We start from the raw sequence: 24,760 nt of genomic DNA, 5'->3' as shown, positions 1-24,760 counted from the left end.
TGCGTTCCAACGTCAAGCTGACAGCCCGAGAGCTGCTGCGCTCACTGGAGCCGGAGAGCCGCCGTGTGTGGAGCAGGACCAGGAGGAGGAGGACTCACTGCGGGGATTCGAGCTCCTGCGCTGCGGTTGGATTTTTGTTTTATACCCCGTTGGCAGGACGCGCTGAAAACCCACTACCACCGTGAGTTTGTGTGCGATGCGTGAGTGTGTTGATCCTGCAAAGAACTGTAGCACAGATTATCAGTGTGGAGTTGACAGTGCGTGTTTTAATCCAGGTCAATTCAAACCCGTGTGTCTGCTCCGGATCGTGTCCTCGATCCATTAGAGACACCGGGACACGAGCATCCACAGCCGGCTCCACTTAATCTGCATTGTCCTTCTGTCAGGAGCCGGATGTGGACGTGCAGCCCAGATGGACCCGGTTGTCCATAACGGTGCACGATCAGATAGAGCCAGTGTATCCTGAGATAAGGGCTCACCTCTCTCCGTTGCATGGAGGGGGTTTGATCACGATGTACTGATCGGGGGGATTCGAGCTGAACGGTTCATGGAAATGCGCAAAAGACCCTTTAAAAAAAAAAAAAAAACGGGAATAGAACTCTGCAGGATCTCTATCGATCATAAACATCAGAGGGTTTTTTAATGTTTCTAACGCCTGCATGGCTGACTCATCCGGGGTGGACTCTATGGTGCATCCACTTTACCACCCATCCACCCATTCTATAGATTCTATAGATTCAACAACAATAATTACAGTGAGGGAGCGTATGGAGGGTGAAACGTGCCCCGGCTCTTCCCACTGATTGGGTTGGGGATCAGCGGTGGCCGAGGCTCTGATGAGAGCCCTGCTCACTGGCTGCTGAACCATCTGCATGGTTACATAATGGGCCGATTTTTGGACAAGCTGGAAGTTTGTGGGCTGGACGGTTACAGAGACAGGGACGAGGGTACTGAGTGATGGTGATGTGTAGGAGGAGGAGGATTTGATGACGCTGGTTACAGCTGGATGTATAAACCTGGCCGAGGAAAGACGCGCCTGGCGTCATTATGAAGGTGATGACAGAGCCCCGGCCAAAGCATCCTGGTTATTCACACATCAGAGCTTCTGCACATGAAAGAAAACTTCCTGTCAATTTGATACGGTTCGGCTGAAGCTATATAACTACTGCAGATATCTCCTGGGTGTTGTAGTTTGCACACATAGGCTGTTGTATTTATTAGTTACTGTTTAATACAGAACTTTCATATTGGTGAACTCTAGCATCAACAGGTTTTCAGTGATATTTAGCGATAGACCTTTAAAGGACCACTGTGTAACATTCAGGAGATCTATTGAAGAAATGGAACACAATATTCTTAAGCGTGTTTAGAAAAATCTGCTGAATTTATGTCACCTTTTGCAGCGTTCACTTACTCAGGCGAGTGTGGGCGCAGGATCATTTGTGTTTACTTATGGTCCCCACGCAAGCAACCCATGTTCAGGGCACAGCTACACATGTGTGAATAACCAAAGAAATGTGTGTCTATTTTCGTCTTTAGATTGACTTTGTATGAACATTTATCACAAAAAATCTTCTCACACATGCCTGGAAAGGGAGGGGTGAAGGAAGGGGTATTCACTTGCTTGCAATCTGCAAGTTCACCACTAGACGTCACTAAATCCTACACACTAGTCCTTTAAACTTTAACCCAAAGATTTAAAATGTCCTCCCGCACGATATAAAAAAAACTACACACAGTAGTTTAAAGTTATGGAAACTAAAATTGTCTGGTTAGGGAAAAGTTGTGGACATAGTTAATTGAAAAACAATAATTGTTTGACCTTTCAGGATATTAACTGCTGCTTGTTGAACCAAAGTTTGGTGACGTGAATCATTAAGACTGAGCTGATTGAATCAAATATCTTCGGAAGTGTTCAAGAGTTGTTTGAGACCATTTCTCTCAACAATCTGAAATGGCGCCATGTCTTTTGCTATGCTACTTATATATTTCCTGTCATCTGTTGCTTTTCTTGACAACAACTTGTTTTCTTTGCAGAATAATTCTGCCAAAGTCTGCTCAGCATGTTAAGTTGTGCTAGTACCTCGGCAGGTTTAGGTCGGTCGTGGACAGTGGACACGTGTCCCCTGAGTCTTTTCATACTCTAAATGTTCTCTAGGGATTTGTGATGTGTGAGTGAATGAATGTAGAATTAAAATGTAACTTCATATAATATGAACCTTCTGTTGCAGTTTTTCATTCATTTTAAAACTTTATTCATGCATTTATAGGCCGCTTAACTATCTTTTCTACAGGTGTAATGACCATGTTCCGTCTGTTGTCCACTCTCAGGGTGCATGTGCAGTAGTCTGTCCCATAGGCTGCACGATAAAGGGACTGTCAGGGTTTGTTTTTTGCTAATTGAGTATCTGACATTATATGAGACGATACATATCGCACACCCCTGCTGTTACCACACAGTAATCCTGGTAAAACTGGGTCTGGACCTCACTGTGGATGCATGTCGCCTCTCAGGACACTTTGGACAGTGAACGTGTCGAAGCTGCCAGTTGGCAGCACCGTCACACGGCTCTGTGAGGCCCTTTTTGCTCTGACAACATCCAATTGCCAGGGCCTACACTAAATACATGATCTGATTGGACGGTGGGAATGTCGTGCAAGTCACCACTTTCAACCTCCATGCTGAGTGTTTACTGCCTGGATCTAGAAAACAGCTATTAAATGTGGCGCAGACAAAGGTTGTGGCTGCATAGCTTCCAAAGCCCTGGATATCTCCATGGTATGATAAGTCTGGTCCCAGTGGAATAGCACTTACAGGCCTGTGCCAGTGGGATCTCCTTCACGCTGTTGGTGGTACGATCATACAGGAGCTCTGCTGTGCACTAGCATTGAGTGTAGGGTCAAGGGATGATTTCATTTCTACCTGCTCCATGCAGGGGTTATATGTGAGTTAATCCAGTGCTATTGTGTTGGACCTCCTTGCTACAAACAATGCTGCTATCCTCCACTGACTGATACAAAGACCACCACACTCAGTCCCAGGAGTGATGATGATGCTCATGGAACTTAACCCCAATAAATCATCCAGGCGCTCTGGGCTCCTGCACCCTGCAGCTCATGGGCTGCTGTGTTCCCTCTCTCTCACATTTATTCACCGAGGGATGTGACCTCCATTTGAATCAAATCAGTAACACACGTATACATGTGTTTTTTTTTACCTCAGCCTGAAGTTATTATATTACACAAAAGCTCAATGATGATATGCACCGGTCCTGAAGCACTCCCCTCCGGCTCTGGATTCAGTTTCCTGTGTGTGTGTGTGAATTCTCCTCAGGTCATTTTTTCCGCTCATTCATTATGAAGGGTCATTTTCTTTTTTCCTATCCAGTTTTTTTTTATTTCAGCACACAAGGTCCCCGACGGCACCGTTCATGGGTTCATATCTGCAGATGCAGCAGCTGAGGAGCTTTGCAGAGAAGCTTTGCAGAGTTTGGCAGTGAGAGCTGTGGAGCTTTGTGGAGGATAGAGGACAGTGGAAAGAGGCTGTGCGGTTTCTAAGCTAAACAAATTGTCATGGTCCCTTAGGGAGTTTGTGTGTCTGCTCGTCTTCCAAAGGTGAACCTGCCGCACTGTATAATCTATACTCATGAAGCAGTGATGAACCAACACCCTTTTGCAGTTCAAGGTCATACAGACAAATAACACCAAACGACCCTATTCTATTCTTGGATTTTACAGAACAGGGTGTTAATGAATAATTTGTTAAAGTAAGCGCAGAGATTTTCTGGTTTTTGAAGAACTCTCTGCTGCTATGAGCAAATGTCTGCGGCAGCCATTGCTGTTGGATCTCCAATTAGCCAACTTACTCTACTGTGAAGATGGGACTGTTATTATTGTCAAACTCGGGCGGCCGGAAGCCCTGCCAAAAACCCTCTCCATGCTAGTGCAGTTAATTGGTTTGCAAAGTTGATAAAAGTCCCAAATGCTTGGTTCCCCTTTAGAAATAACAAATTGTTAATTGTACATTTTCTTTATCGTGATCATTATCACAGTTCCTCGCGTGACCTGCATGAATACCTCAGTTTGGACCGGCTGGATGGTTTTTGATAATCTTTATTAGACCTGTCTCTTCAAGCAGAAAGTTGTATTTATCTAGTTGATGAATGACATTGGGACACGCAATATCTTGCTTGTCTGTTTAAATCATAGACTTCATAGAGATGGACGGCTTGTCACGACAGCCACCAGGGCAGAAACTCTTCCTCTTCTATGTTAACAGATGGGAGAGAGACCAAGCTTAAAATCTCAAAGACACGTCACATGTGCAAGATGGCAGCCGTCACAAGTGGCTTCATTCTGGATAGTTAGAGGAGGTGAAAAAACATTTCCCATCTTTATATACAGTCTATGGTTTTAATTAATATTTAATCATTCTATTAATTGTTATGTAGCACATGTGATGAGGGAAACAAGGGACTAAATTAACTTTAAAGTCCATGTGTTTGTAGCTACAGCATAAATCTGCTCTTTGAATCACATGTTCTGTGATTTTTCCCGTAAAAGTGAAAATCGTGTTACTCTAATAGATTTGACTGTTTTCACATCTCAATAACCCCACTGTTCTTTTGAAGCCTTTGTTTGTGCCCATTCATCAAGTCACAAGCCGTTTCATAGTCTGAGCTTCATGTAATCTACTGCCGACGTGCTATGTGTTGTACGGCTGCTATTTGGGCATCAAGCATGAATGCATTTATTTATCGGCCAAACAAAACTAAATTAATCAGAAATGATTTAGCTTTTGTCCAAACGTCTTGAATCTACTTACTCCACCTTCTCAAACGTGAGTTCACTGTGTCGTGTCTGACGGTAAATTGATCTTTCAGGTTTGATCTGTCTGGAGTGTTAGTTTTACAAAACCAAATAATCCTATCCTGTGTTGGCTGGTGTGATTAAATGCTACCAATTAAAAAACCCTAATCCTTCAGACATTTGGACTCTCATTTCATAGTAGCTCACACATGTAGGCTGTTAAATGATTCTGTTACACAAACCCGCGGCATTCAGAGCAACTTGAGCCGGGGCGGTCGTGACGTGAGTCGCTCCCTTGGAGGTCAAGTCGAGGGCCCACAGCGAGGATTTTCCTCCTTGGCTTCCTTTGGGCCGCCTCTAAAACAGCTGTGAATTTGACCGAGCTCCAGGGTTATTTCTGTCGTGGCGATACCATCGGGGAACCACACACACACACACACACACACACACCAGACCTGGAAGACCCAGTGGTCCCTGCTGATAAAACCAAAATGATGGCCTATTAAAAAATGAGACTGTGAGAAAATAGTTTTCAAATCCCTATTTTTAGTCCTTTTCTATTTCTTGATTTTAGTATCACTTTGCCACCAGAGGAATAAAGATATAGCGCTCCTCCATGTTATTCTGTCTGATTAGTGTCAGTATAATTGTGTCATGTCGTAATCATGTCCTATACAATGAGTGAAATATGTCATTTTGGTAAGATAGATAGATTTAAGATGGACAGAATGACAGTGAACACAGCGATGATTAGTGATCGGTGCACAGAGAGCCTGCAGGCAGATGACAGTGCAAATTTCCCCCTTTATACTGTTTCTAACTCCAAATAACATCAGAGCATGAACATGTAAACACCCATTTAAACTCCTTGGGCAGGTTTGTTGTGATAACCCCCCCCCCCACACACACACTCAGGCAGCGTGCCAGTTTAATGTTCTATTAATCGCTGCAACAAACACAACCGTGAAAGTCAAATCTGTGAAAATGCTAACAACAGTCGCAACAGTCAGTTGTGATGCAGAAAACATCCGACAGAAACGGGGAGGGGAGAGAGAGCCGGTCTAAGAAAGCTTAAGCTATTGTGTAAAAGCTCTCAGCCTGTCGGTTGCACTGAAAGCACTCGACAAAGGGAATCTAGTGACCTGTGAACATGCGGCTCCGTGTAGTGGAATGAATCGGTGGAATTAGCCGCTGTTTCCCAGCAGACTGAACTGTACGCCTCAGGTTCAGCAGCCAGCACATGCTCAGCAGGTTGGACTATTTTCCACGCAGCCTGGAAACCCCGCAGCTACATCAAAACATTTACATTAACACCAACAAGGAGAATTAGTAGCAGCCACGCAGGGGCAGATCTATGCCTGGTTTATTTTTAACTGGGGTATTTTTATCCGGGTATTCGTGCTATGCTTTCCCCTTTGCGTAGACTGGGGGGCCTCTGGAATGGGATCGTTTTGCACGGCCAATCCTCTGGATCTGAGGGCCGGCCATTCTGTTGGTCATGTTTATTTGTCATGTCTTTAGGATGCTATGTCACAATGGGAAGTTGTGATGGTATCTACTCAACCAGCTAATGGCCAGCGTGTTGTCCAAAAGCTGTATTTGGATTAGGATTTTATGAATTGCTATTGTTGCTATTGTTAGCTTAGCCTGGTGCTAAGACTGGAAACGGGGTGAAAGTTCAAGCCTGCCTCTGTCTAAATGTAAAGTGATACAAGCTGTCAAGGGGAACCTCTTAGCCCTGAGACCTGGAGTTAACACCGGTCCTGAGAGACCAGGTCCCAAGTGGACAGCTCTTTGTCCGTCTGCTCCCACCTGGTTCTAAAATACATCCTCAATGTGTCTCCTGGGGACCACTTGTGATCGGATCTTATTCCCCGCTCTCTACATGCAAATACACACGTGTGTTATTTCTATTTGTGAAGACAGAATGAGGCAGATTCCATATCAGTGTACAGATGTGTGTGTCGTCAATGTGTGTCTGTTGGAGTGAGCGAGAGATAAAGAGAGCAGGGCCAGGAGGGGCTTCATAAATCAATGCAGTGCACAGAGATCCACTACACACTACACTATACACAATTTTAGCCACTTGAAAAACCATCATGTGGTGGTGTGTTAATGTTGTGGCAGGGAGGACACATAAATCAACATAGTGGGAATACTTCAGCGGAGTAAGCGGTCCTTCATATGTGGCTCAGGATTCAGGATTCAGGAAAAGAAAGAGGCCACATGCTTCTCAGACCACTTCCAACTGGTGGCCGGGTAACAGGATCTCAAAATGCTTACTCACGGTTCACACCTTAATTGAGAGGTGACCATTCATGATCGGATGTCTCAGGCCCGATTGGTAACCGGGCCTCAGCGCTCGCTTGGACCGGGTGTTAACATCTGTAAAGTGCACCTGGCGCCAGGATGAGTCTGGAGTGACCATCTGAGATCAGGTTGAGCTTCCCTGATCTACCTGAAAAATATAACACCAGATAACGAAAAAAATGCTTCAGGCTTTTGTTCTGAAACTGTGAATTTAATAGAACCCCATGAGAGGTGTGAACTGGTTTGTTTGGTTCTGCAGACGACTCGTGCACAGACGAATGACTTGGATCCACTGGTGTTTAATCAGGAATCGTCAGAAGATTAATGTAATGCAGTCAAAAGTGAAATATTTCACCCTTAAATCTTGTAAAGAAGAAGAATCCAGAGTATTACACAGAAATCAATATACTCAGTTGCATTCCACTGTTTCTCCATGCTAAGCTAAGCTAACTGGCTCTTGGCTCCAGGTGTCAATCCTCTCATTTACTTGGAGCAAGTGAATGATCAAATCCCCCTGAATCTTAAACTGTGGGAGAACTGTGATTTTGGTTTACTAGAGAGAATGGAGGAAGATAAAAAGATGTGGTCTGCCCATTCCTCAGCTCTACTCATGAAGCCCCGGTGCTCAGGACAGAGTTTTTATGATGTCCAGCAGCTGTCGTGACACGATAACATCTCTTTATCTGAGAGCTGTGTCCGCTGCCTCTCTTTGATAACGCTGCTGTGTTGGGCCGGTTGTCACACTCGTACCCCTGGTGACATTAGAAGAGCTCTGGACTGTTGTTTTGTGACTCACGCAGCGAGGGAGGAGTTCTGACCCTGAACATCTGACATCGTTAGGACTTCAGCTGTTTCGTGGTGTTTTGAAAAAAGCCATCACATGCTCCACTGTGACTCACCTGCATGTCACTGGTTTTTATAATGGTTGGTTAAAATTCCAGTTTTTATAGATTGTGTGTTCTAATAAGGATGAGAACCGGTCCTATAGAAACCCTGTGGTCAACTGGTTCTCTATTTAAAGCACTCACTTCCATTACATTGAACACTTTTAGAACGGCTCTGGTTCTGGGAGTAAATGTCATCACGAGAGCAGAACAAAATTCAGATTCATTGAAAACTGTTATTAACACAAAGTGATAATATGTCAGTGTTGTGTCTTCAGCTTGTTTCACTGCCCACAAGTGGCCAACCAACATTAAGGTTAAGTTAAAGCCACAGGACAACCCCACTGCTCCAGAGGTGCACAACGATACCGTAGATGTCCAAGCCAAAATCTAAACTCAGTAAAGAATTCATAGCCCAACCTTTTCCCAGACAGACTGTTGACATTCGATGATCCTTCCAAAGCCCAGATGGAAACCCCTTAATAATTTTACCTAGAAAACTGATCCCGGTATTATCACGGTTATTTAAAGACTGTCGGTCTGGGCACTGGTTAAAAGTAAAGCTTATAGCAATGGTCGGCCTTTGAACGGACAAGAACTCCGCTTGACACATTTACATTCATCATCCATCCCTCTGAATGATCACTGGACGCAGATCGTGTGCGACAGTCTTTCAGTTTTCATAATTCCTGAGGCTACTTGACTGCATCATCCGTCCTTTGACCATTTAGCCTCACGGGTTTGAGTGACCACAGGGACGGGCTGTATGTTTAGCATCTGCCATCATTTGTTGTACCAACATTAAGCACCAGTATGAGCCTCTTCTTTCATTAGAGCTAGAGCGTGGTCCCTGTTTCTTCTTCTCAGCTCTATAGCTCTAAGTAGAACCACGTGCTAGCCCTGGGAATGTTGGCTGGATGGCAACGAAGGAGTAAATGCATTGACACGAATAGTTGGACATCTGGGTTCTGGTACGCAGCAAGACCTCTGGAGCCCCGCCCCCTCCCCCCCCCCCCCACCACCACCACCCCTCCCCCGGTGCCATGTCAATGCAGAGAACATTGTGTGCGTCTGCTGGGGCGGCTGGGTTGGAGAGAGAGAGCTGAGGAGGTTCTCCTTCCTATCATCTGTGTGGGATTGTTATTGTTTCCCCTGACATCTGGAGAAGCCCCTGGCAGCTTGGAGGCTCGTATGAGGCCTGTGCTCATGTCCCGGGCTCAGTTCACATAAGTGACTGAGCTGATAAAGTCTTTATTCAGACAGTTTATTAAACCGCACTCAGATCTGCCTCAATATTAAAGCCACTCACTAGTATCAGTGTTGTCTCGATCGATCCATCTCCTGGGTCATGACCCACATCTCTACATACAGTATGAGATTTTATTTAAATCAGGACCAGGACCAAATTGTGCAGATTTCTACATGTCCCCAAAACATAACTCATTTTCCAGATCCATGAGAAATCTCCCCGAAAATCTTGGAAAACACCCGCAAGAAAATACAGTAGAAATATCATAAGAACGAATGACATGATCAGAATTTGGTTACACATAATTTCCTAGTATTGTTGTGACTGGTGTCAGTGTGGTAACACTGGTCCTTTACTTCCCCCAGCCTGTGGTTTTTAAACATGCTTTCTGTTCCCAGCATTAGGGTGGAAGTGGATTTGAATCACAAGCACTTAGAGATCCATAGAGTAGGATGTAGTACACTGTATATGGAGAATGTTGGAATGTCAGTGGGAGCATTTATGAATCGTAATACAGCCGGAGGGCGGTTGGACCAGCACGCTCCATCCAGCGGATCCCAGTTTGTTCTTCGATAGAAACACAGTTATGTAACGTCTCTCAGTAGACATACAGTATGGCCAGGCCCGGCCTTGGTTAGACATAATAGGCTTCTCCTGCTCTCTTTGTTAATGTTAGGTGGAGATGACTGGTGAGCCGTGCAGAACTCATAACTGTGTCACTAAGTCAGTGTTGTGAGAGCGTTTAGACACGATCAACAGACCAATAATGGATGAAGGTGAGGCCGAGGGCTGGATTTAAAAAATGCATCTGCCCCGGAGTGCTTTAATGAAAACACACATTCCAACGTCGCTGCAAAACCGAAAGAATACTATATTAAATATTAAAAACAAACATTTTTCTTCATATTTGCAATGGAAAGAAAAAAGCAGTGTCCTCGAGGGGGTTTAATAGCTCGAGTGCACTGCCACAAGTATCACAGGATTATGGGCCATGTATATAAAAAAAATTATATCACCCTTAAAAAAAGCCCAACACGTAAAAGACACAGACGAAGATGTCTTGAAAGTTTGTGGAGATTAAAGCCGACCCTGGTGTCTGTGTTAAGAGAATCACGTGATCTCCGCAGCAGAGTTAATATGTCACTTCCTGTCTCCACCTGCTGCACCCGGCTGCTCCACCTCTCACCTGAATAAAGCTGAGGACTCGATGCTGTTGTGAACGCGTCTGTGTAGAAAACCTGCTGCAGTATTGATCTCCGTATCCGATCAGGCCGACCTCACCCGCAGGTCATGTCTGAGAACGTTTTTTTAGTTCTGCTCAGATAAAACTGTTATTTTCTTATTCCCTGGTAATCTCTTCTTCTCTGGCTTTTTCCAAACAGCAGTTTTTCTACAGTGCCACTGGCAATGTACTGTTTTAAGAGCAGAGAAGAAGTCATAGAGCTTGCCAAGAAATTTGGCAATATTTCCAACTGGCGGTGCTCTTGTTGTGTATTCCTGGAATTTATTTATTTGTGTTCTATTTCAGTTATGAATCACAAACTAGATAATAAAATCAGTTCTTTTGCATAAATTCTCTGTATGTTTTCTTTTTTTCAAAAGGCTTAACCTGAACCAGGATAGCAATATCACAATATCTGTTAAAAAACTTACTAAGTTGTTGTTGTTGTTGTTGTTTTTAATGCCCTGATAGCAGCCACTACTCAAAGTCCAGGTATCAGAACATCTCTCCTCCATGTTACTCTCAGCTGGTCTCGCCCCCCCCCCCCCCCCCCCCCCCCCCCTGTTAAACACTGAGGTGAGGCCGTGGTGCCGGTGGTCCACAGCTGTGCAGGTTCAGTCGACAGGTGTTTTCACTGTGTGTGTTTTCACTGTGTGTGTTTTCACTGTGTGTGTTTCACTGTGTGTGTTTCACTGTGTGTGTGTTTGCTCTGAGAGACGTTACAACACAGAAACCTGGGCGTCATGTTTACATCACCGCTGATCAGAGACGTCTCACTTTGTAAACAGGGAGAGGGGCCAACACTTTCACAGGGAGGAACCCAACATGCACTAATGTGAGCGTGTGCAATGACAAATTACCACAACAAACAACAGAGACGTCTGCGTCACAACAGACGCACACACACTTTATTCTGTCCTCAGGGCAACATAACACAGAACATGGTTGTTGGCGGCTGTATTGAATTTTTTTTGGTATTTAAGTGTGAGTTTAGGAGTAATGGTGACAAAGTGAACCACAGCAGATGAGCACCCCACACTTCATGTATCGATTGTTGTTCTCCTGCACGCAGGGACCTAATCAGCTCTCCTGGTTCCCCCCCCCCCCCTCTCTTGTTAAGTCTGTATCCTGCTGTACAATAAGGTGCTAATGATGTTATGGGCCCTCACCAGCCTAATGAACATCCGAATGCCACAGAATGGAACTGGGAGTGTGGGGCGCCAAACATCCTGTGAGGGGCAAGAGGATGTTTACAGCACACACGTGTCTGTGGGGACACTGGGAGCTGATAAGTACAGGCTGAGCTCTGCCACTGGGGTGAGAACACGGCAGCTGTTATGCACTGGGCTGTTTTTCTAGGTATGTTTCTGTTGGCCCTCGTGCAAAGTGTACGTGACTAAGCCACTTGTGTGGAACACTGAGGTACTACACATAACAGTGGGCCACCCACAGAGAGCATGGTCCTTGGTTGGATTCAATTAGAACCAAACAGATCGATAATCAAGTGCCCTGCATCTGTGGTAGGATTGTTCTCCTGGCTTCAACCTGCAAGAACATTCTCATGGATCGTGATGTATCAGGATTTTCATGATTTTTTGTTTGTTGTTGTCTTTATCTGTTTGGTTTCACATTGCTGTGGAAGTATGTCAAACTGTGTCCTGGTAGGAGAAGCAGATAAGGACATTGTGCTGTGATCTGTAGTTTCGACAGAATCAAGCTGTAAAAGCAAGAAGCAAGAACTTAAATGCAAATCTGTTTTTGACGTGATATGAAACCTAGTTATTTGACTTCTGTAGAACATATTATTCAGCCTCTTGGAATAGAAGACAAGTCGTCTTCCCACAGATTTCCTCTGGAGCTGCCAGGGAAAGGTCAGCAGAGCAACACACGGTCTTGATGTATAGAGGCGTGAATTCCAGGGAAGCTGCAAACAGTTAAAACAACACATCGTTTTTCTTAATGGTTGCACACTTTAGAACTGTCTCTTTTTCTCTTTGTGTTTAAAGAAGTAAGTTACAAATCTAACTTCTGCTGTGGAACATCTGGAGAAATGTGAATTCTGAGTTGGCAATCCGATGAAGCATGACTGTAGATGAAAAAACAAACATTGAATTTGATCCAAAGTCAATGAAAACAGCTTAAGTTAATTCTTGGAAGTCGGAAAATGGTGAAATAGGGGCCAATGGTCTTTGCACGAAGGTTTTCATATTTTCCGTCCAGAATTTTCTCATGTTTGATAATAAAAATGATCTCCTGTTGTGTCAGTGATGTTTTCACATCCGACTTACTCATCAACAGATTTGATTTGGTGCATTTTCCAAGTCTGTCCAATGTGTTAGTTTGAGCTGTGAGGATTAAATGGATCACAGAAGTTTGTTGTCTTGTTTTTAATAAGCGGTTTTAACGCTGGTAACAAATCAAACATGGACCAACTTTCTGAAACAGAAACAGGATCATTCCGCGGCCCCTTGATCAAAAGATGAAACTGCACTCCTCCCTGAAGGCCTCCCAGGATTACATGGACTCAAAGGTTTACTTCTTATTTCAAGTTTCTAGATTTGTTTTTCCTACTTCCAAAAAATACAGACTTGGTGAGCAGAGACCTTGAGGCTGGTTTTATGCTTCCTGCATCTTTTAGTCTTCTTAATGTGCCTCTACCGCAAGAGGGGTCATGTGAAGAGGTACATTGCTCTAACGACACAAACACAATCAATTATGTAATAATTCCTGGAGGAGCCAGGCTATAGATACATTATCGTGTGTGCAGATCTTCCGGGTATATATGGAACATGTCCGTATCTGCGGACACAAAGTGGATTATAAAGTAATAAGAGCAACTGTGCTTCCGTGGTCACCGCAGCTGCACACGTCTGTAAGAGTCTAATTGAGCCCTAAGTACGGTTCATGTTAGCCTTGGACGTCCCACTGCTTCCTGCACTGGAGCCAAAGGTTGTGGGTTATAAATTAGTTACATTCTGCATGAGAGAAGAAGTCAGCGTTGGAATCGGACACACAATTAAAACCTGTGTTAAACAACCTTCCTCTCTTTTTTAATGGAACTCATTGCCACGGACTCTGTCATTGGAAACGAGGCCATGCTCCTCTCTATTGGCTGTGCAGCATCAAACCCAATCACTATTAAGCTGCTGTGTTGTTCAATAACATCAATGCTCAACACGTACGGTCCCCTTTTAACATAACATATTTAGGGCAGAAATGAACAGAATGTCATGCTGGAAATTCCCCCCATGACAAATGGATTCCATCGAGAGGAGAGGCTCAGGTTCACTTCCTCTCTACCGCCGTTAAAAAGGAAATTATTCTGTGGGACCACGAACTTTAAATAAGGAACAGGGAAAGAAAAGGGGGATGAGAAACAAATCTGCATTCACGTAGTTTATATGCAACATTCATGCAGCTATAGGGAAAACATTCTTTAACGTCTGTTGTGTTTGTGTGTGTTTGTGTGTGTGTGTGTGTGTGTGTGTCCATCTGACAAGTTGTATCCCCTGTATCAGTCGGCTAATGTATGAAACTCAGCTCTTGCCAGGAAACAGCTGGGGGACTTGGCAAACTAGAGCACTGTGTGTGTCTGTATGTGTGTGTGTGTGTGTGTCTGTGTGGGTGTGAGTGTGTGTGTTGCAGGGTTTTTTGCATTTGCCGAGCAGCTGATTCTTCCCTGGCTGTTTCTAGTTTACATGTCACTATAATGTTTTACAGTCCTTCTTTCAGTATGCCCCCCCCTCCCCCAGTGTAATGCAGTTTAACTTGAAACAGACCCAGAGGTACCGGGTCAGTCCCTCTGGTGACAGAGCAGCAGGGAAGAGTTGTGGGAATCAAAGGCTCTAAATCCCCCAGTGAGGGGCTGACTGATGCCCCCCCCCCCCCACCCCCCCCCCCCCCCCCTCCTTATTGCCTCCTCCTTATTTAGTGGCTCATTCATTTCCCAGCAACATGGAAGCTGAGCGAAGCTGCTTGACTTCATACGAGACGATTCATAAGGTCTGATTGGAAACAAGAGTATACGGACATGTTCTGGACCGGTGCAGGTTTCTACAAGCAGCTGAGGTTCTGTTCACGTCAGGAGGATGAGATGGAAGAAAGATTGTCACCACAACATCGTGTTCCCTGATACTGTTCATGGACCTTTTTCAGGATTGAGAGAAAATAGCAACTCGCTGCAAACCAAGTGAATCACCTTTTGACCAGGAGGAAAGCAAAGCCCACCCCCACATAGTGGATGAAACTAGCCACGAGACACTTTTCATGTAAATGTCCTCATTAAGTCGAAGTTATGTATTTTTCAAACTCGGGTTGAGCACATCTCCATATGACGTTCCCTGGGAACCCTTTGATTGACTGCTCTATAAACCTCTATACCTGTTTATTTCTAACATTTTGATTCTGAAGTGTCATGTCTAGGATAAATAAACCTGTTTCCTGCAAACTGTAGTGACAGTAGTCACCTGTTGCAGGAAATAAAAGATCCTGTGATGTTCACGGATAATATGATATTGTAAAATTGTCAGTGGCAGTCTCCACATTCTCCACGAAATGAAGTGGAGCAGATGCGGCGCTCGAGCTCTTTGACGCAGGCTTGAACTCTCTGAAGCCTGAACAGTGGAGCACCCACAGCTCTCTGCAGAGCACAGATTCACCACCTGAGGGATAATGTCTCCACTTGTGTTTTGTCTCATCTGCTGTGTACAGCAGCCGTGACATGAAATCCGTGTGGCCTGCAGCTGTGCCGCAGACAACTCTCCAGGATTCTGCTTGGATGAGACACCATCGTCCCTTTTATAAAATGAAATGTGTCCCGTGGATGTGAGACCATTCTACTGACGGCTGTCCTGTCTGTGGTGCACAGAGCAGCCAGCAGCAGGGAGAGTCTCAGCTGTGCTTACACGACAACAAGGACTTGGTTTGATGAGCGGCCTCTCGTTGGGTTGATTCCAGCCACACATTGTGTCAGCTGTGTGGTTGTTTGAGCCAGAATCCTGACATTGTTGGTATTGACCTCACGTTTAATGATAGCATGCCGAGAGCAGATCAGGTCAGAGTAGATCCATGTGCTGTGGAGACGTAACAAGGACATATTGAAGATGATAAATCACACAGTTTATAATGTGGTGTAATTGTTTATCTTCTGATCCCGATCCTGTTTGAGGATTTCTAACACGTTTGACTTTTACAACCTCAGGACTGATGGAAAACCTTTTTTTCCTTCGGAGTCTTCTATTGTGGTAACACCCTATTAGTAATATATCACTGTTAAGTTATTTATAATAAGTAACAGACACATTGTGTGGCTGGCGCTGCGTTTGCTTTGGCTCCACACGGCTGATGTTGAGCAGAGGTAATGAGGCCATTGAGGCAGCAGCCAATCAAAACTGTGTTTAAACAAACACTTAATCAAAAGGAGCTAGTTGAATTAATCCCGGTAATTAATGTGAAAAAGGAGTTAGAGGTAAATACACTGGTGTGTGTTCATCTGGTTGTGTATTTCATCTGTCACATGCTTCTCTCAAGCTTTGCATTGATCGTTAGCATAGCATGTTAGCACGGAGGGCGGCTATGTTGTGTGTCCCAAGCGTGAAACTGCGATTGTTGTCGTTGTGTTTGACCTGGGACACGTCCACCAACAGCACACGTAACCAAGTGTTAATGAGTGTTAAACAGAATTTGTGTGACTGTTATCAACAGCTGGAGAACCCCCCCCCCCCCCCCCCCCCCCCCCCTCCCCGCTGTGAATGAAATGATCTTTCACTCCAATGAAATCGCTCAACAATCGATTCTCTGTTCTCAGATCTGTCGCTGGCCGATCATCAAGCAGCTCTGACATGTCCAGAAGGAAGATGGAGAGCATCGGGCGGAGCTGGGTGGTGCTACTCCTTCTGCTGTGTGATGTTACAAAGGTAGGACGGTCCACAGACACACAAGCTAATGGTGAAAAAACACACAAACTGAATGTATCAAATATAAAAGCAGCTTGAAGGAATATGTGTCCAGCTGGTGGAAGACCGATCTATTGCCTCCTTTAGATTTATGATTCACAGAAAAGAATTATTAAAACATGTACATTATTTATAACTACTGTAGTTTAATACTCAGCTGTGACTTGGAAACTTTATTGGACCTGTTTATTGTATGTTGGAGGTTTTACTCAGAAATAAGAAGCCGCTTCAGGGTTGGAATATCTGCTGTGTACTAAATAAAAGCTGCAAACTGTTGTTGGCAGTGTCTCTGAATTGATGTCATATTTTCCATGAGGCTCAAATAGATTTAATGGAAGCTTGTGTATGTTATAGACTCTGTTTCCAGACGCAGGGCGAGATGACTGCTCCACTATAATACATCCCCACTGAGTCATAATACACAGCCAATGTAGAATTCAGATGCATAGAAGTGAGGTCTGAATCCTGAATGTAGCTTTGAAAAAATTATTAAACTAACTCAAAACAACTGGCTTGAAAAGTTGCAGACTGGGAAGCACAAATATCACCATTATTATTTAATTCCATGTAGTTATGCCGTAATATTTCTCTTGTTTGGCCATGATAATCATTTAATACAAATCTGATCCCATTATAGCCCTGATCTAAAATTGCAGAGTATGACATTATGATTTTTTGAGGTTGTCCTTCCGTTCTTCTATCTCAGGAAAGCCTCCAGGGAACTCGTTCAAAAATGTGTTACCAACGTTCACTTGTACTGACGGATGAACTTGTTTTCATTTTTGTGGTTCGAAAGGTCAGGGTCACACAGACCTTGTGTTCTTGTGAATGTGATATTTCGGGAACACCCGCAGGGAATTTCCTGACACTAACATTCACCTGACCTGCAGACAGAGACTAAATCATCTCCTTTCCTAACCACTTGAACACAAACGTCACGAGGACAAGGAAAGATGTGAAGGAGACGCTGTTAGGAGTTAGGAAAAGAGAACCACAGTGCAGAGAAGATGTTCTTTTTTTCAAACCAACTTTATTTACAACAGAAGATATATACAGAGGGTGTAGTACAGTGCAAAACTCTGTATTAAAACTAATATAATAACACAAGGAATACATGTGGAGAAGCACAATCCAATCAACACTGGTATATCTTGTGATGCCTCTACCTGGGAGTAATGTCTCTGAACTCTCTCTCCTTGCAGTTCTTCGTGGAGGCGAGTATGGGCGTCAATGAGAGTCATGAGCAGCAGCATCCGACCAACGTCTACCACGACATGGGACTGACCAGGAACAAGATCGTGACTGCCCAGTTCGAGTGCTATCAGAAGATAATGAAGGACAGCGCCCACGGCAGACAAGGTACAAAGAAATATCTGAAGAACCCTCGTGCCTTCAAGCTTTTTCTATTCGTTATTTTCCTGGACCAAATAACTGCTTCAGTCTAATTGGAAGGTGTTTGAGAAATCTGTTCTTAATAAGCAGAGTGTAAGGTCTGGGTTTGACACATCGGGAGATACTGGTGTATTATTATTAGTAGTAGTAGTTTTCAATTAGTGTGCACAGGCACCTGAGGGTTTCGGGATGGATCAGACGGAAAGAACAAGGAGTTTGATCTTATTACTTCAGAAAAACAGGACAAATTAATACAATATTGAATCCAGGCTTGGTATAGCCCCCCTAACACGCTCTCTGTGGTTCCAGAGGCCCTGTGTAATCGAACGTGGGACGGCTGGCTGTGTTGGGACGACACCAGGGCCGGGGTCATCTCAGAGCAGAACTGCCCAGACTACTTCCAGGACTTCGATCCTTCAGGTGAGATATGTGGCTCATAAACTGATATTAATTTGTAAAATTAGCCGAATGCCCCTTTACATTTAGAAGAATTAACCCTATAGTAGAGGACATGGAACAGACCTCCAAACTATGTATTATAGTCTGAACAATACAATAAACGACCCTGGACCTCACGACTGGATTGAGTTGGGTTTTTCTTACATTGTTTAATATCAAAAAAGATCAAAACCATCATATATGAATACACTGGGATCTGTGGTCTCATATCTACTCTATGTATTATTTCCACCTGCAGAGATGGTCACAAAGATTTGCACTGACACCGGTAATTGGTTCCTGCATCCCGACAGCAACCGGACATGGACCAACTTCACCCGCTGCAATGAACACACCAGCGAAGTCAGAGTGGTAAGTGGCTTTAAGATTCCATCACTGCACGGATATGTTCAGAGGAACCGACTCCTTGTTTATCGCTGACCTTTTGAATATTGGATCTCTGACGGCAGTTACTGCACTGTGTGACATTACACGCATCAGATAACGTGAAAACACAAGTGAACACAAATGTCAGGCTCATGTTGGACTACATGTAGTGAGGGGGGGGGGGGACAAGAATAAGATAATGACATTTTAAGTGAAAGGAATTCCTTTTCTGGTCTCCGTGAAAGTTCCACGTCTGGAGCCCACGACCTCCATGTCTTTAAAAGGCTGAAGTGTCCATGGGAACATTGTTGAGTATTGTCATTAGAATCCATCAACTGGAATTATCCAATGCTTACATTGCAGAACTGGGATCAGTGGGAAAGGTTGAGGGGGTCACCACCGTGCTCCAGGGACCAAGGAGACGTTTTCTCCTTCATCATCCACTTTCCAACCAGAGTCACAATTTAGAATCTGATAAATTGCACTCCAACATTTCACTGTTGCATAAACTGGTGTGGGAAGGAACAGGAAGAGTGCAGTGGTTCTATGAAAACATCCTGATGACACTAGTGTGATAGATTGCCTCACGCCAGCAGAAGTCCTAATGGGATCCAGATCATCTCATTTGTGTCTCGTTTCCTCCCAGACTGCGATGAATCTCTTCTACTTAGCCCTCATAGGACACGGACTGTCCCTGACGTCCCTCCTCGTCTCCCTCGGAATATTCTTCCATTTCAAGTGAGCCAACGAACCTCAGCAAGCACATAAATCTCATCCCTCGTGTAAATCAGCAGTACGGTGGTGTGACCTCCCTTTGTCTTCTTGCAGGAGTTTGAGTTGCCAAAGGATCACGCTTCACAAAAACCTCTTCTTCTCCTTCGTCCTGAACTCTGTCATCACCATCATCCTGTTGACGGCAGTGGCAAACAACCAGGAGCTGGTTCAGAGGAATCCAGTGAGTCCATGGGTTCATCTACCTTCTTTAATCATTAACTACACAATCATATTGTCGTTTTTGACACAAATTCAACTTGAGCTGTTCCCTTTTATCATCTTAGTTTCAGAAATAAAAAATAAATCAGGTTAAACTCTGCTCCAGAAACCTTGGGTTGTTTATTTAAGGATTATAACCGCTTAATTATTTGATTAAATGTCCCTTAACTTCCTCAGACGAGCTGCAAAGTCTCCCAATTCATTCACCTCTACCTGTTTGGCTGTAACTACTTCTGGATGCTGTGTGAGGGGATTTACCTGCACACGCTCATCGTGGTGGCCGTGTTCGCTGAGAAGCAGCACCTGATGTGGTACTACCTCCTCGGCTGGGGTGCGTACCGGATAACAGCCCAATCTCCTGCATGTTCCATTATTGTGATAAACTGTATTATTTAAGTAGTTTGACACAAACTCAGCTCTAATGCTAATAAACATAAAACTCTTTCTTGTAGGCTTCCCTCTCATCCCGGCGACCATCCATGCCGTTGCTCGAAGTTACTACTACAATGACAAGTAAGTCTTTCCGGCTGATCTGCATGAATTCTCCCGACCTGTTCATGCAGATCCATTTCTCCTAACGCCCATTGATCTGCAGTGTGGGTCGTCTGTTGTGTAAACCCCTTCTCCTTTGTCCTCCTTCCCTCTGTAGCTGTTGGATCAGCTCCAAAACGTCGCTGCTCTACATCATCCACGGTCCCATCTGCGCCGCTCTACTGGTGAGAATCTGATATCAATCGATTAAAGCAGGGGTCTTCAAAGTTTTTCCAGGCCAAGGACCCCCAAACTGGTGGAGAGATGGAGCAGGGATCCCAAACTATATACATTGTAAAAAATTTAGTTTTTTATTGAATTGGGCCTAATGCCATGTATAAACATAGCTACCCTGTTATTGTGCATTCAATACTTAACTATTCAAATATTACACAGTTTCATATATTCATGTTCATACATCATGCATACAACCCTGAGCTATTACAATAATTCACAGATTCATGTTTTTATTTTTAACATACATGTAGAAGAGACAGTGAATCCTGAAGCCATCTGTGGACACAACTTATCTAACCTTGGACGGATGGAAGTGGTCAGGCAGAGGGTCATATTAGCCTCAAAATATATTGGATGCATGTTAATGTGTATTTAAAAAATTGGTTCTAAAATCAATAAAAAATAATAACAAGAAAATAAAAAATTGTCTCAACGGACCCCCTGTTGAAGACCTCTGGATTAAAGCAAAGCAAATGACAGAGATGTTCATTTACTCCAATAGAGCAACAGATTAGTCCCACGATTACATGTTGTTTGTTGTGCAACGAGCAGCAATGAGCTGATTTGGTCTTCTTCCGAGTGGACACTGTGGGGGGGCAGGACACAGTTTCATAACATGCAAAACATGATTGTGTTTATCTTGTGAAATCAATGCATCTGCCTCTCCGAGGATTCCCCCCCCCCCCTGGTCCCCAGGCCCGCTTTGCATTCAAGGAATCCTGCTAATCGGAGGAGCCCGGCACGCTTCAGAGAAATCCGGGTCCCTGAACGGGCTTCGGAGGATTTAATGTTCACGAGCAGACTTCACAAATGTTTCCACAGTTTTTTTCTTTTCACGAACTGGATTGTGCGGCCGTTATTAATATTGTTTTCAAATGTTAAGGGTATGAGTCTGTCGAGTGTTCCAAAATAACCACAGCAAATATAGACTGTCACTGTTACATTTATAGTTCTTCATTTGGGACCAAGGTGAAATCCAATCCTCCAGCACCCTGTTCTCTAGAGCTTCTTACCTTTTGACTCTCACTGTCTGAGGTGCATTCTGTGGTCAGTTGTTGTTCACTGACACATTCTTTACTAGTTTTTTTTATAGTTTTTAAACCAGCTGTCTTACCCACAGGTGAATTTGTTCTTCCTGCTGAACATCGTGCGAGTGCTCATCACCAAGCTGAAGGTGACCCACCAGGCGGAGTCCAGCCTCTACATGAAGGCGGTGAGAGCCACCCTCATCCTGGTGCCTCTTCTGGGAATCCAGTACGTGCTGCTGCCTTACAAGCCAGAGGGACGGGTGTCCTCGGAGATCTACGACTACATCATGCACATACTCATGCATTACCAGGTGAGACCACGGGGTAGCAGCTGGGTTTGCGTGATTGATTCCAGCTTTCTTGGAACATTTCATTTAGAAGCGGGAATTGCAAAACCTCGGCCTGGGCTCATGTATCCTGCAGATCCTAAAAAGAAAAAGGAATAAGTCTGAGTTTGCACATTTCATCCCCCCCACAGAGTTAGGTGCAGATCCTCTCGGTACTTTTTGCCAAACACAACCTCCTCTGCGGAGTTATAAATATACACACACAGCTGTAAACGTATGCCATGCTGTTCAAATACATGCCTGGTGTGTATATTTTTAGATTGGTATTTAAAAAATGTTCCTGTGTGTAAAGACCTGTTGTCCTTGTTACATGTTTATGATTCACGATGGATCTCTCTCTCCCAGTGGTAGAGATGTTTACTCAAATCAACGGCTGTGTGGACACGTACCTTCGTCTCCTCAAGATTTCGTAAGAACGTTTTAGTAGAAGCCAAACATCCCCGTCGGTCCCTGAAGAGACTTTGTTTATATTGCAGCCCCGTGAAGAACAGCAGGAAGGAAGGCATGAATTATCCGAGTGGAGTGGAGGGGGGGGGGGGTGAAATCAGTTGCATGTTGGGCGATGTGTTATCTGATCGTCCTGTTGTGTCCCAGCGTGGGCAGAGAACATCTTGAGCAACAGGCTGAATCGGCTCCAGAATACAGTTTGACCCTCAGAATATGATCCACAAATAAACTCTCGACTGTCGGAGCTTGAGACCAGCGACTGAGGTCTGAGGTCTGAGATCTGTTCTTTTCTTTTCATTCCAGGGTCTGCTGGTGGCCACCATCTTCTGCTTCTTCAACGGAGAAGTAAGATTTGCCCTTTGAATATGTTTATACTCTGACCTACGTGCACATATATACACATGAGGAGGCTCGTGTCCAAACAGCCTCGGCTCCCCGGGGCTTTGCCGCAGACTCAGTAAGGTTTACTGTCGGCCAGCCATCAGGGATTGCTTTCAATTATGCAGGTGATTGATCTGCATACAAAGGAGCTCGTCTCCGTGTGAAGTGAACGTCTCACTAGAGCCACTTAATAAGCTGAAAGGACGAGGAGATGAATAAAGGAGAGAATATCAAGTCTGTGCCGATATAAATACGATCATTTAAAATGAAAAGGAAGTCAGAACAAAACACTGTGATAAAGGAATAACTCCATATTTTAGAAAATTTACTACACATTCAAATTATTTACAATAGTAATTTATATTTCTTGTCTAATGTGTAAATTTAATGACTCACTTTTTAATATCTCAACCTTTGGGATCTGGAACTAAACTGACTATGTGTGTTTTTGGGATGTTTGTACGCACGTTCATAAATTCTTGTGTACTTGTGAACAGGATATCTCAAGAACGCCTGGAGAGAATTCTTTCAGATTTTGTTCAAATGTTCAGTTGGACTGAAGAATGACCCGATTACATTTTGGTGGTAAAAGGTCAAAGGTCACAGTCGCTGTTCGACCAAACATGCTTGGTCGAGCTTGTTTGTGGTTTAAATTTTTCATATAATTTTTTTGGGTCCAGTGTGTTCAAACACTATCTCAAATTGAACAAAATTATTCTCTGATCATAAAGTCAATGTTGTGCTGAATAACAGATACCAAACAACATGTATGTGGTTTATAAATAAAAAAAATGTAATTCTCTGGACTCCTAATGATCCCAATAAAGTTGTGTTATTAACTGAAATGTGTTTTCTCTCCGGTCAGGTCCAGTCAGTCCTGAGGAGGCACTGGAACCAGTACAATATCCAGTTTGGCAGCAGCATAGGAAACCACTCGGACGCCCTGCGCTCCGCCTCCTACACGGCCTCCTCCATCACCGAGGTCCAGGGCTGCTACAGCATCGATGGCCACAGTGAACACATGAACGGGAAGAGCTGCCACGACTCAGACGTCCTGAAGTCAGACAGCCCCCTCGCCTGACAGGGACACGCTTATCAGACTCTACCCATCCTGTCCCACCCGTAAAAAAACAACTGCAGCATGTTTTCGGAGCTCTGTGGAAGCTGGTGGGGGGGGGGGGGGGGGGGGGTTGGGGGAGGAGGGGGAGCTCGCCGCTTCCTGAAGTCACAACGTAAGAAGGAAACCAGAGAGGAAAACGTGTGTGAACCCCGTCTCTCATCCGTCCCACACCGCCACAGGCCCTTTAACTGAACTGGGAGGTGAGCTCTGGTCTGCAACGTGCAACTGGGCCGCTTCACTCGGACTGAGATGCTGATGAAATGTGTTTTTTTTTTTCAAACGGACGGACATTCGCTGCTCGATTCTCCTCACGTGGGTCAATGCCTTTTAGTCACACTGTAAATTCCTCTGACATGGTTCTAGAGCCAAACCACGAAATCCTGCCAGGCTGCCACCGAAAGGAGACAGGACGTCCGACAGGTGCATCGTAATATATTAAAGCATATATTATATATTTCACATATTCAACCTAATTTATCATGAACATATTTTTTGTTTTAATACATGAAAACAGAATTAAATACCAAACAGTATTTATAGACGTTACATTAAGTTACAATTGGTCAATTAAATACAGATTTGACCTTTAAGAGTGTTTCCTGTTTGTTTCAGTGTTTGTTTCTTCATGTGAAGTTAATGCAGACGAGATTTCATCATGCTAACTCTCTTAGCGTGTGTTTTACTGTAAGTGACCCTTAGTGTCATGTGTGCATCCTTTTGAATCCACACGGTGTAGTTTTTTGTAAAGTGACTTGTCCACACAGTCATATCACCGAGAAGCCATCAGGAGGTCACATGTGCTCCAGATGTGAGCTCGTCATACTTGAATGTAACGGTGACCCGGCTCCACTGAACATGAACGCATCACATTCCTGCTCTCTGCTGTCTTCAGCCTTTACTCTCCTGCTTCAGACCCAAAACAGCACTGGGGGGGGGGGATGCATGGAGGTGCATTGCAGTTAGAAGGTGAAATTTGACGTAAGGTTGTAACGAGCCATGAACCGGTTCCTTCATAGTGCAGCTATACTTTT

At 44.3% G+C, this 24,760-nt stretch overlaps 1 protein-coding gene across 1 annotated transcript; it reads left to right on the top strand.

The window, feature by feature from the left end:
- On the top strand, window positions 1–23,792 carry calcrla (calcitonin receptor-like a). The gene is made up of 13 exons (XM_053439416.1): window positions 1–181; window positions 16,281–16,389; window positions 17,631–17,787; window positions 18,130–18,240; window positions 18,518–18,630; window positions 19,292–19,383; window positions 19,474–19,600; window positions 19,816–19,969; window positions 20,091–20,151; window positions 20,288–20,354; window positions 21,527–21,745; window positions 22,532–22,573; window positions 23,475–23,792. The coding sequence occupies exons 2-13, from the start codon at window positions 16,315–16,317 to the stop codon at window positions 23,688–23,690; spliced, it is 1,434 nt and encodes a 477-aa protein (XP_053295391.1). The 5' UTR covers window positions 1–181; window positions 16,281–16,314; the 3' UTR covers window positions 23,691–23,792.
- The last annotated feature ends 968 nt before the right edge of the window (window positions 23,793–24,760 follow it).

Source organism: Pleuronectes platessa, chromosome 14, assembly GCF_947347685.1.
Source record: "Pleuronectes platessa chromosome 14, fPlePla1.1, whole genome shotgun sequence".
NCBI classification, from domain to species: Eukaryota; Metazoa; Chordata; class Actinopteri; order Pleuronectiformes; family Pleuronectidae; genus Pleuronectes; species Pleuronectes platessa.
The sequence above is the reverse complement of the archived record's forward strand: the minus strand, read 5'-3'. Positions and strand labels throughout refer to the sequence as shown.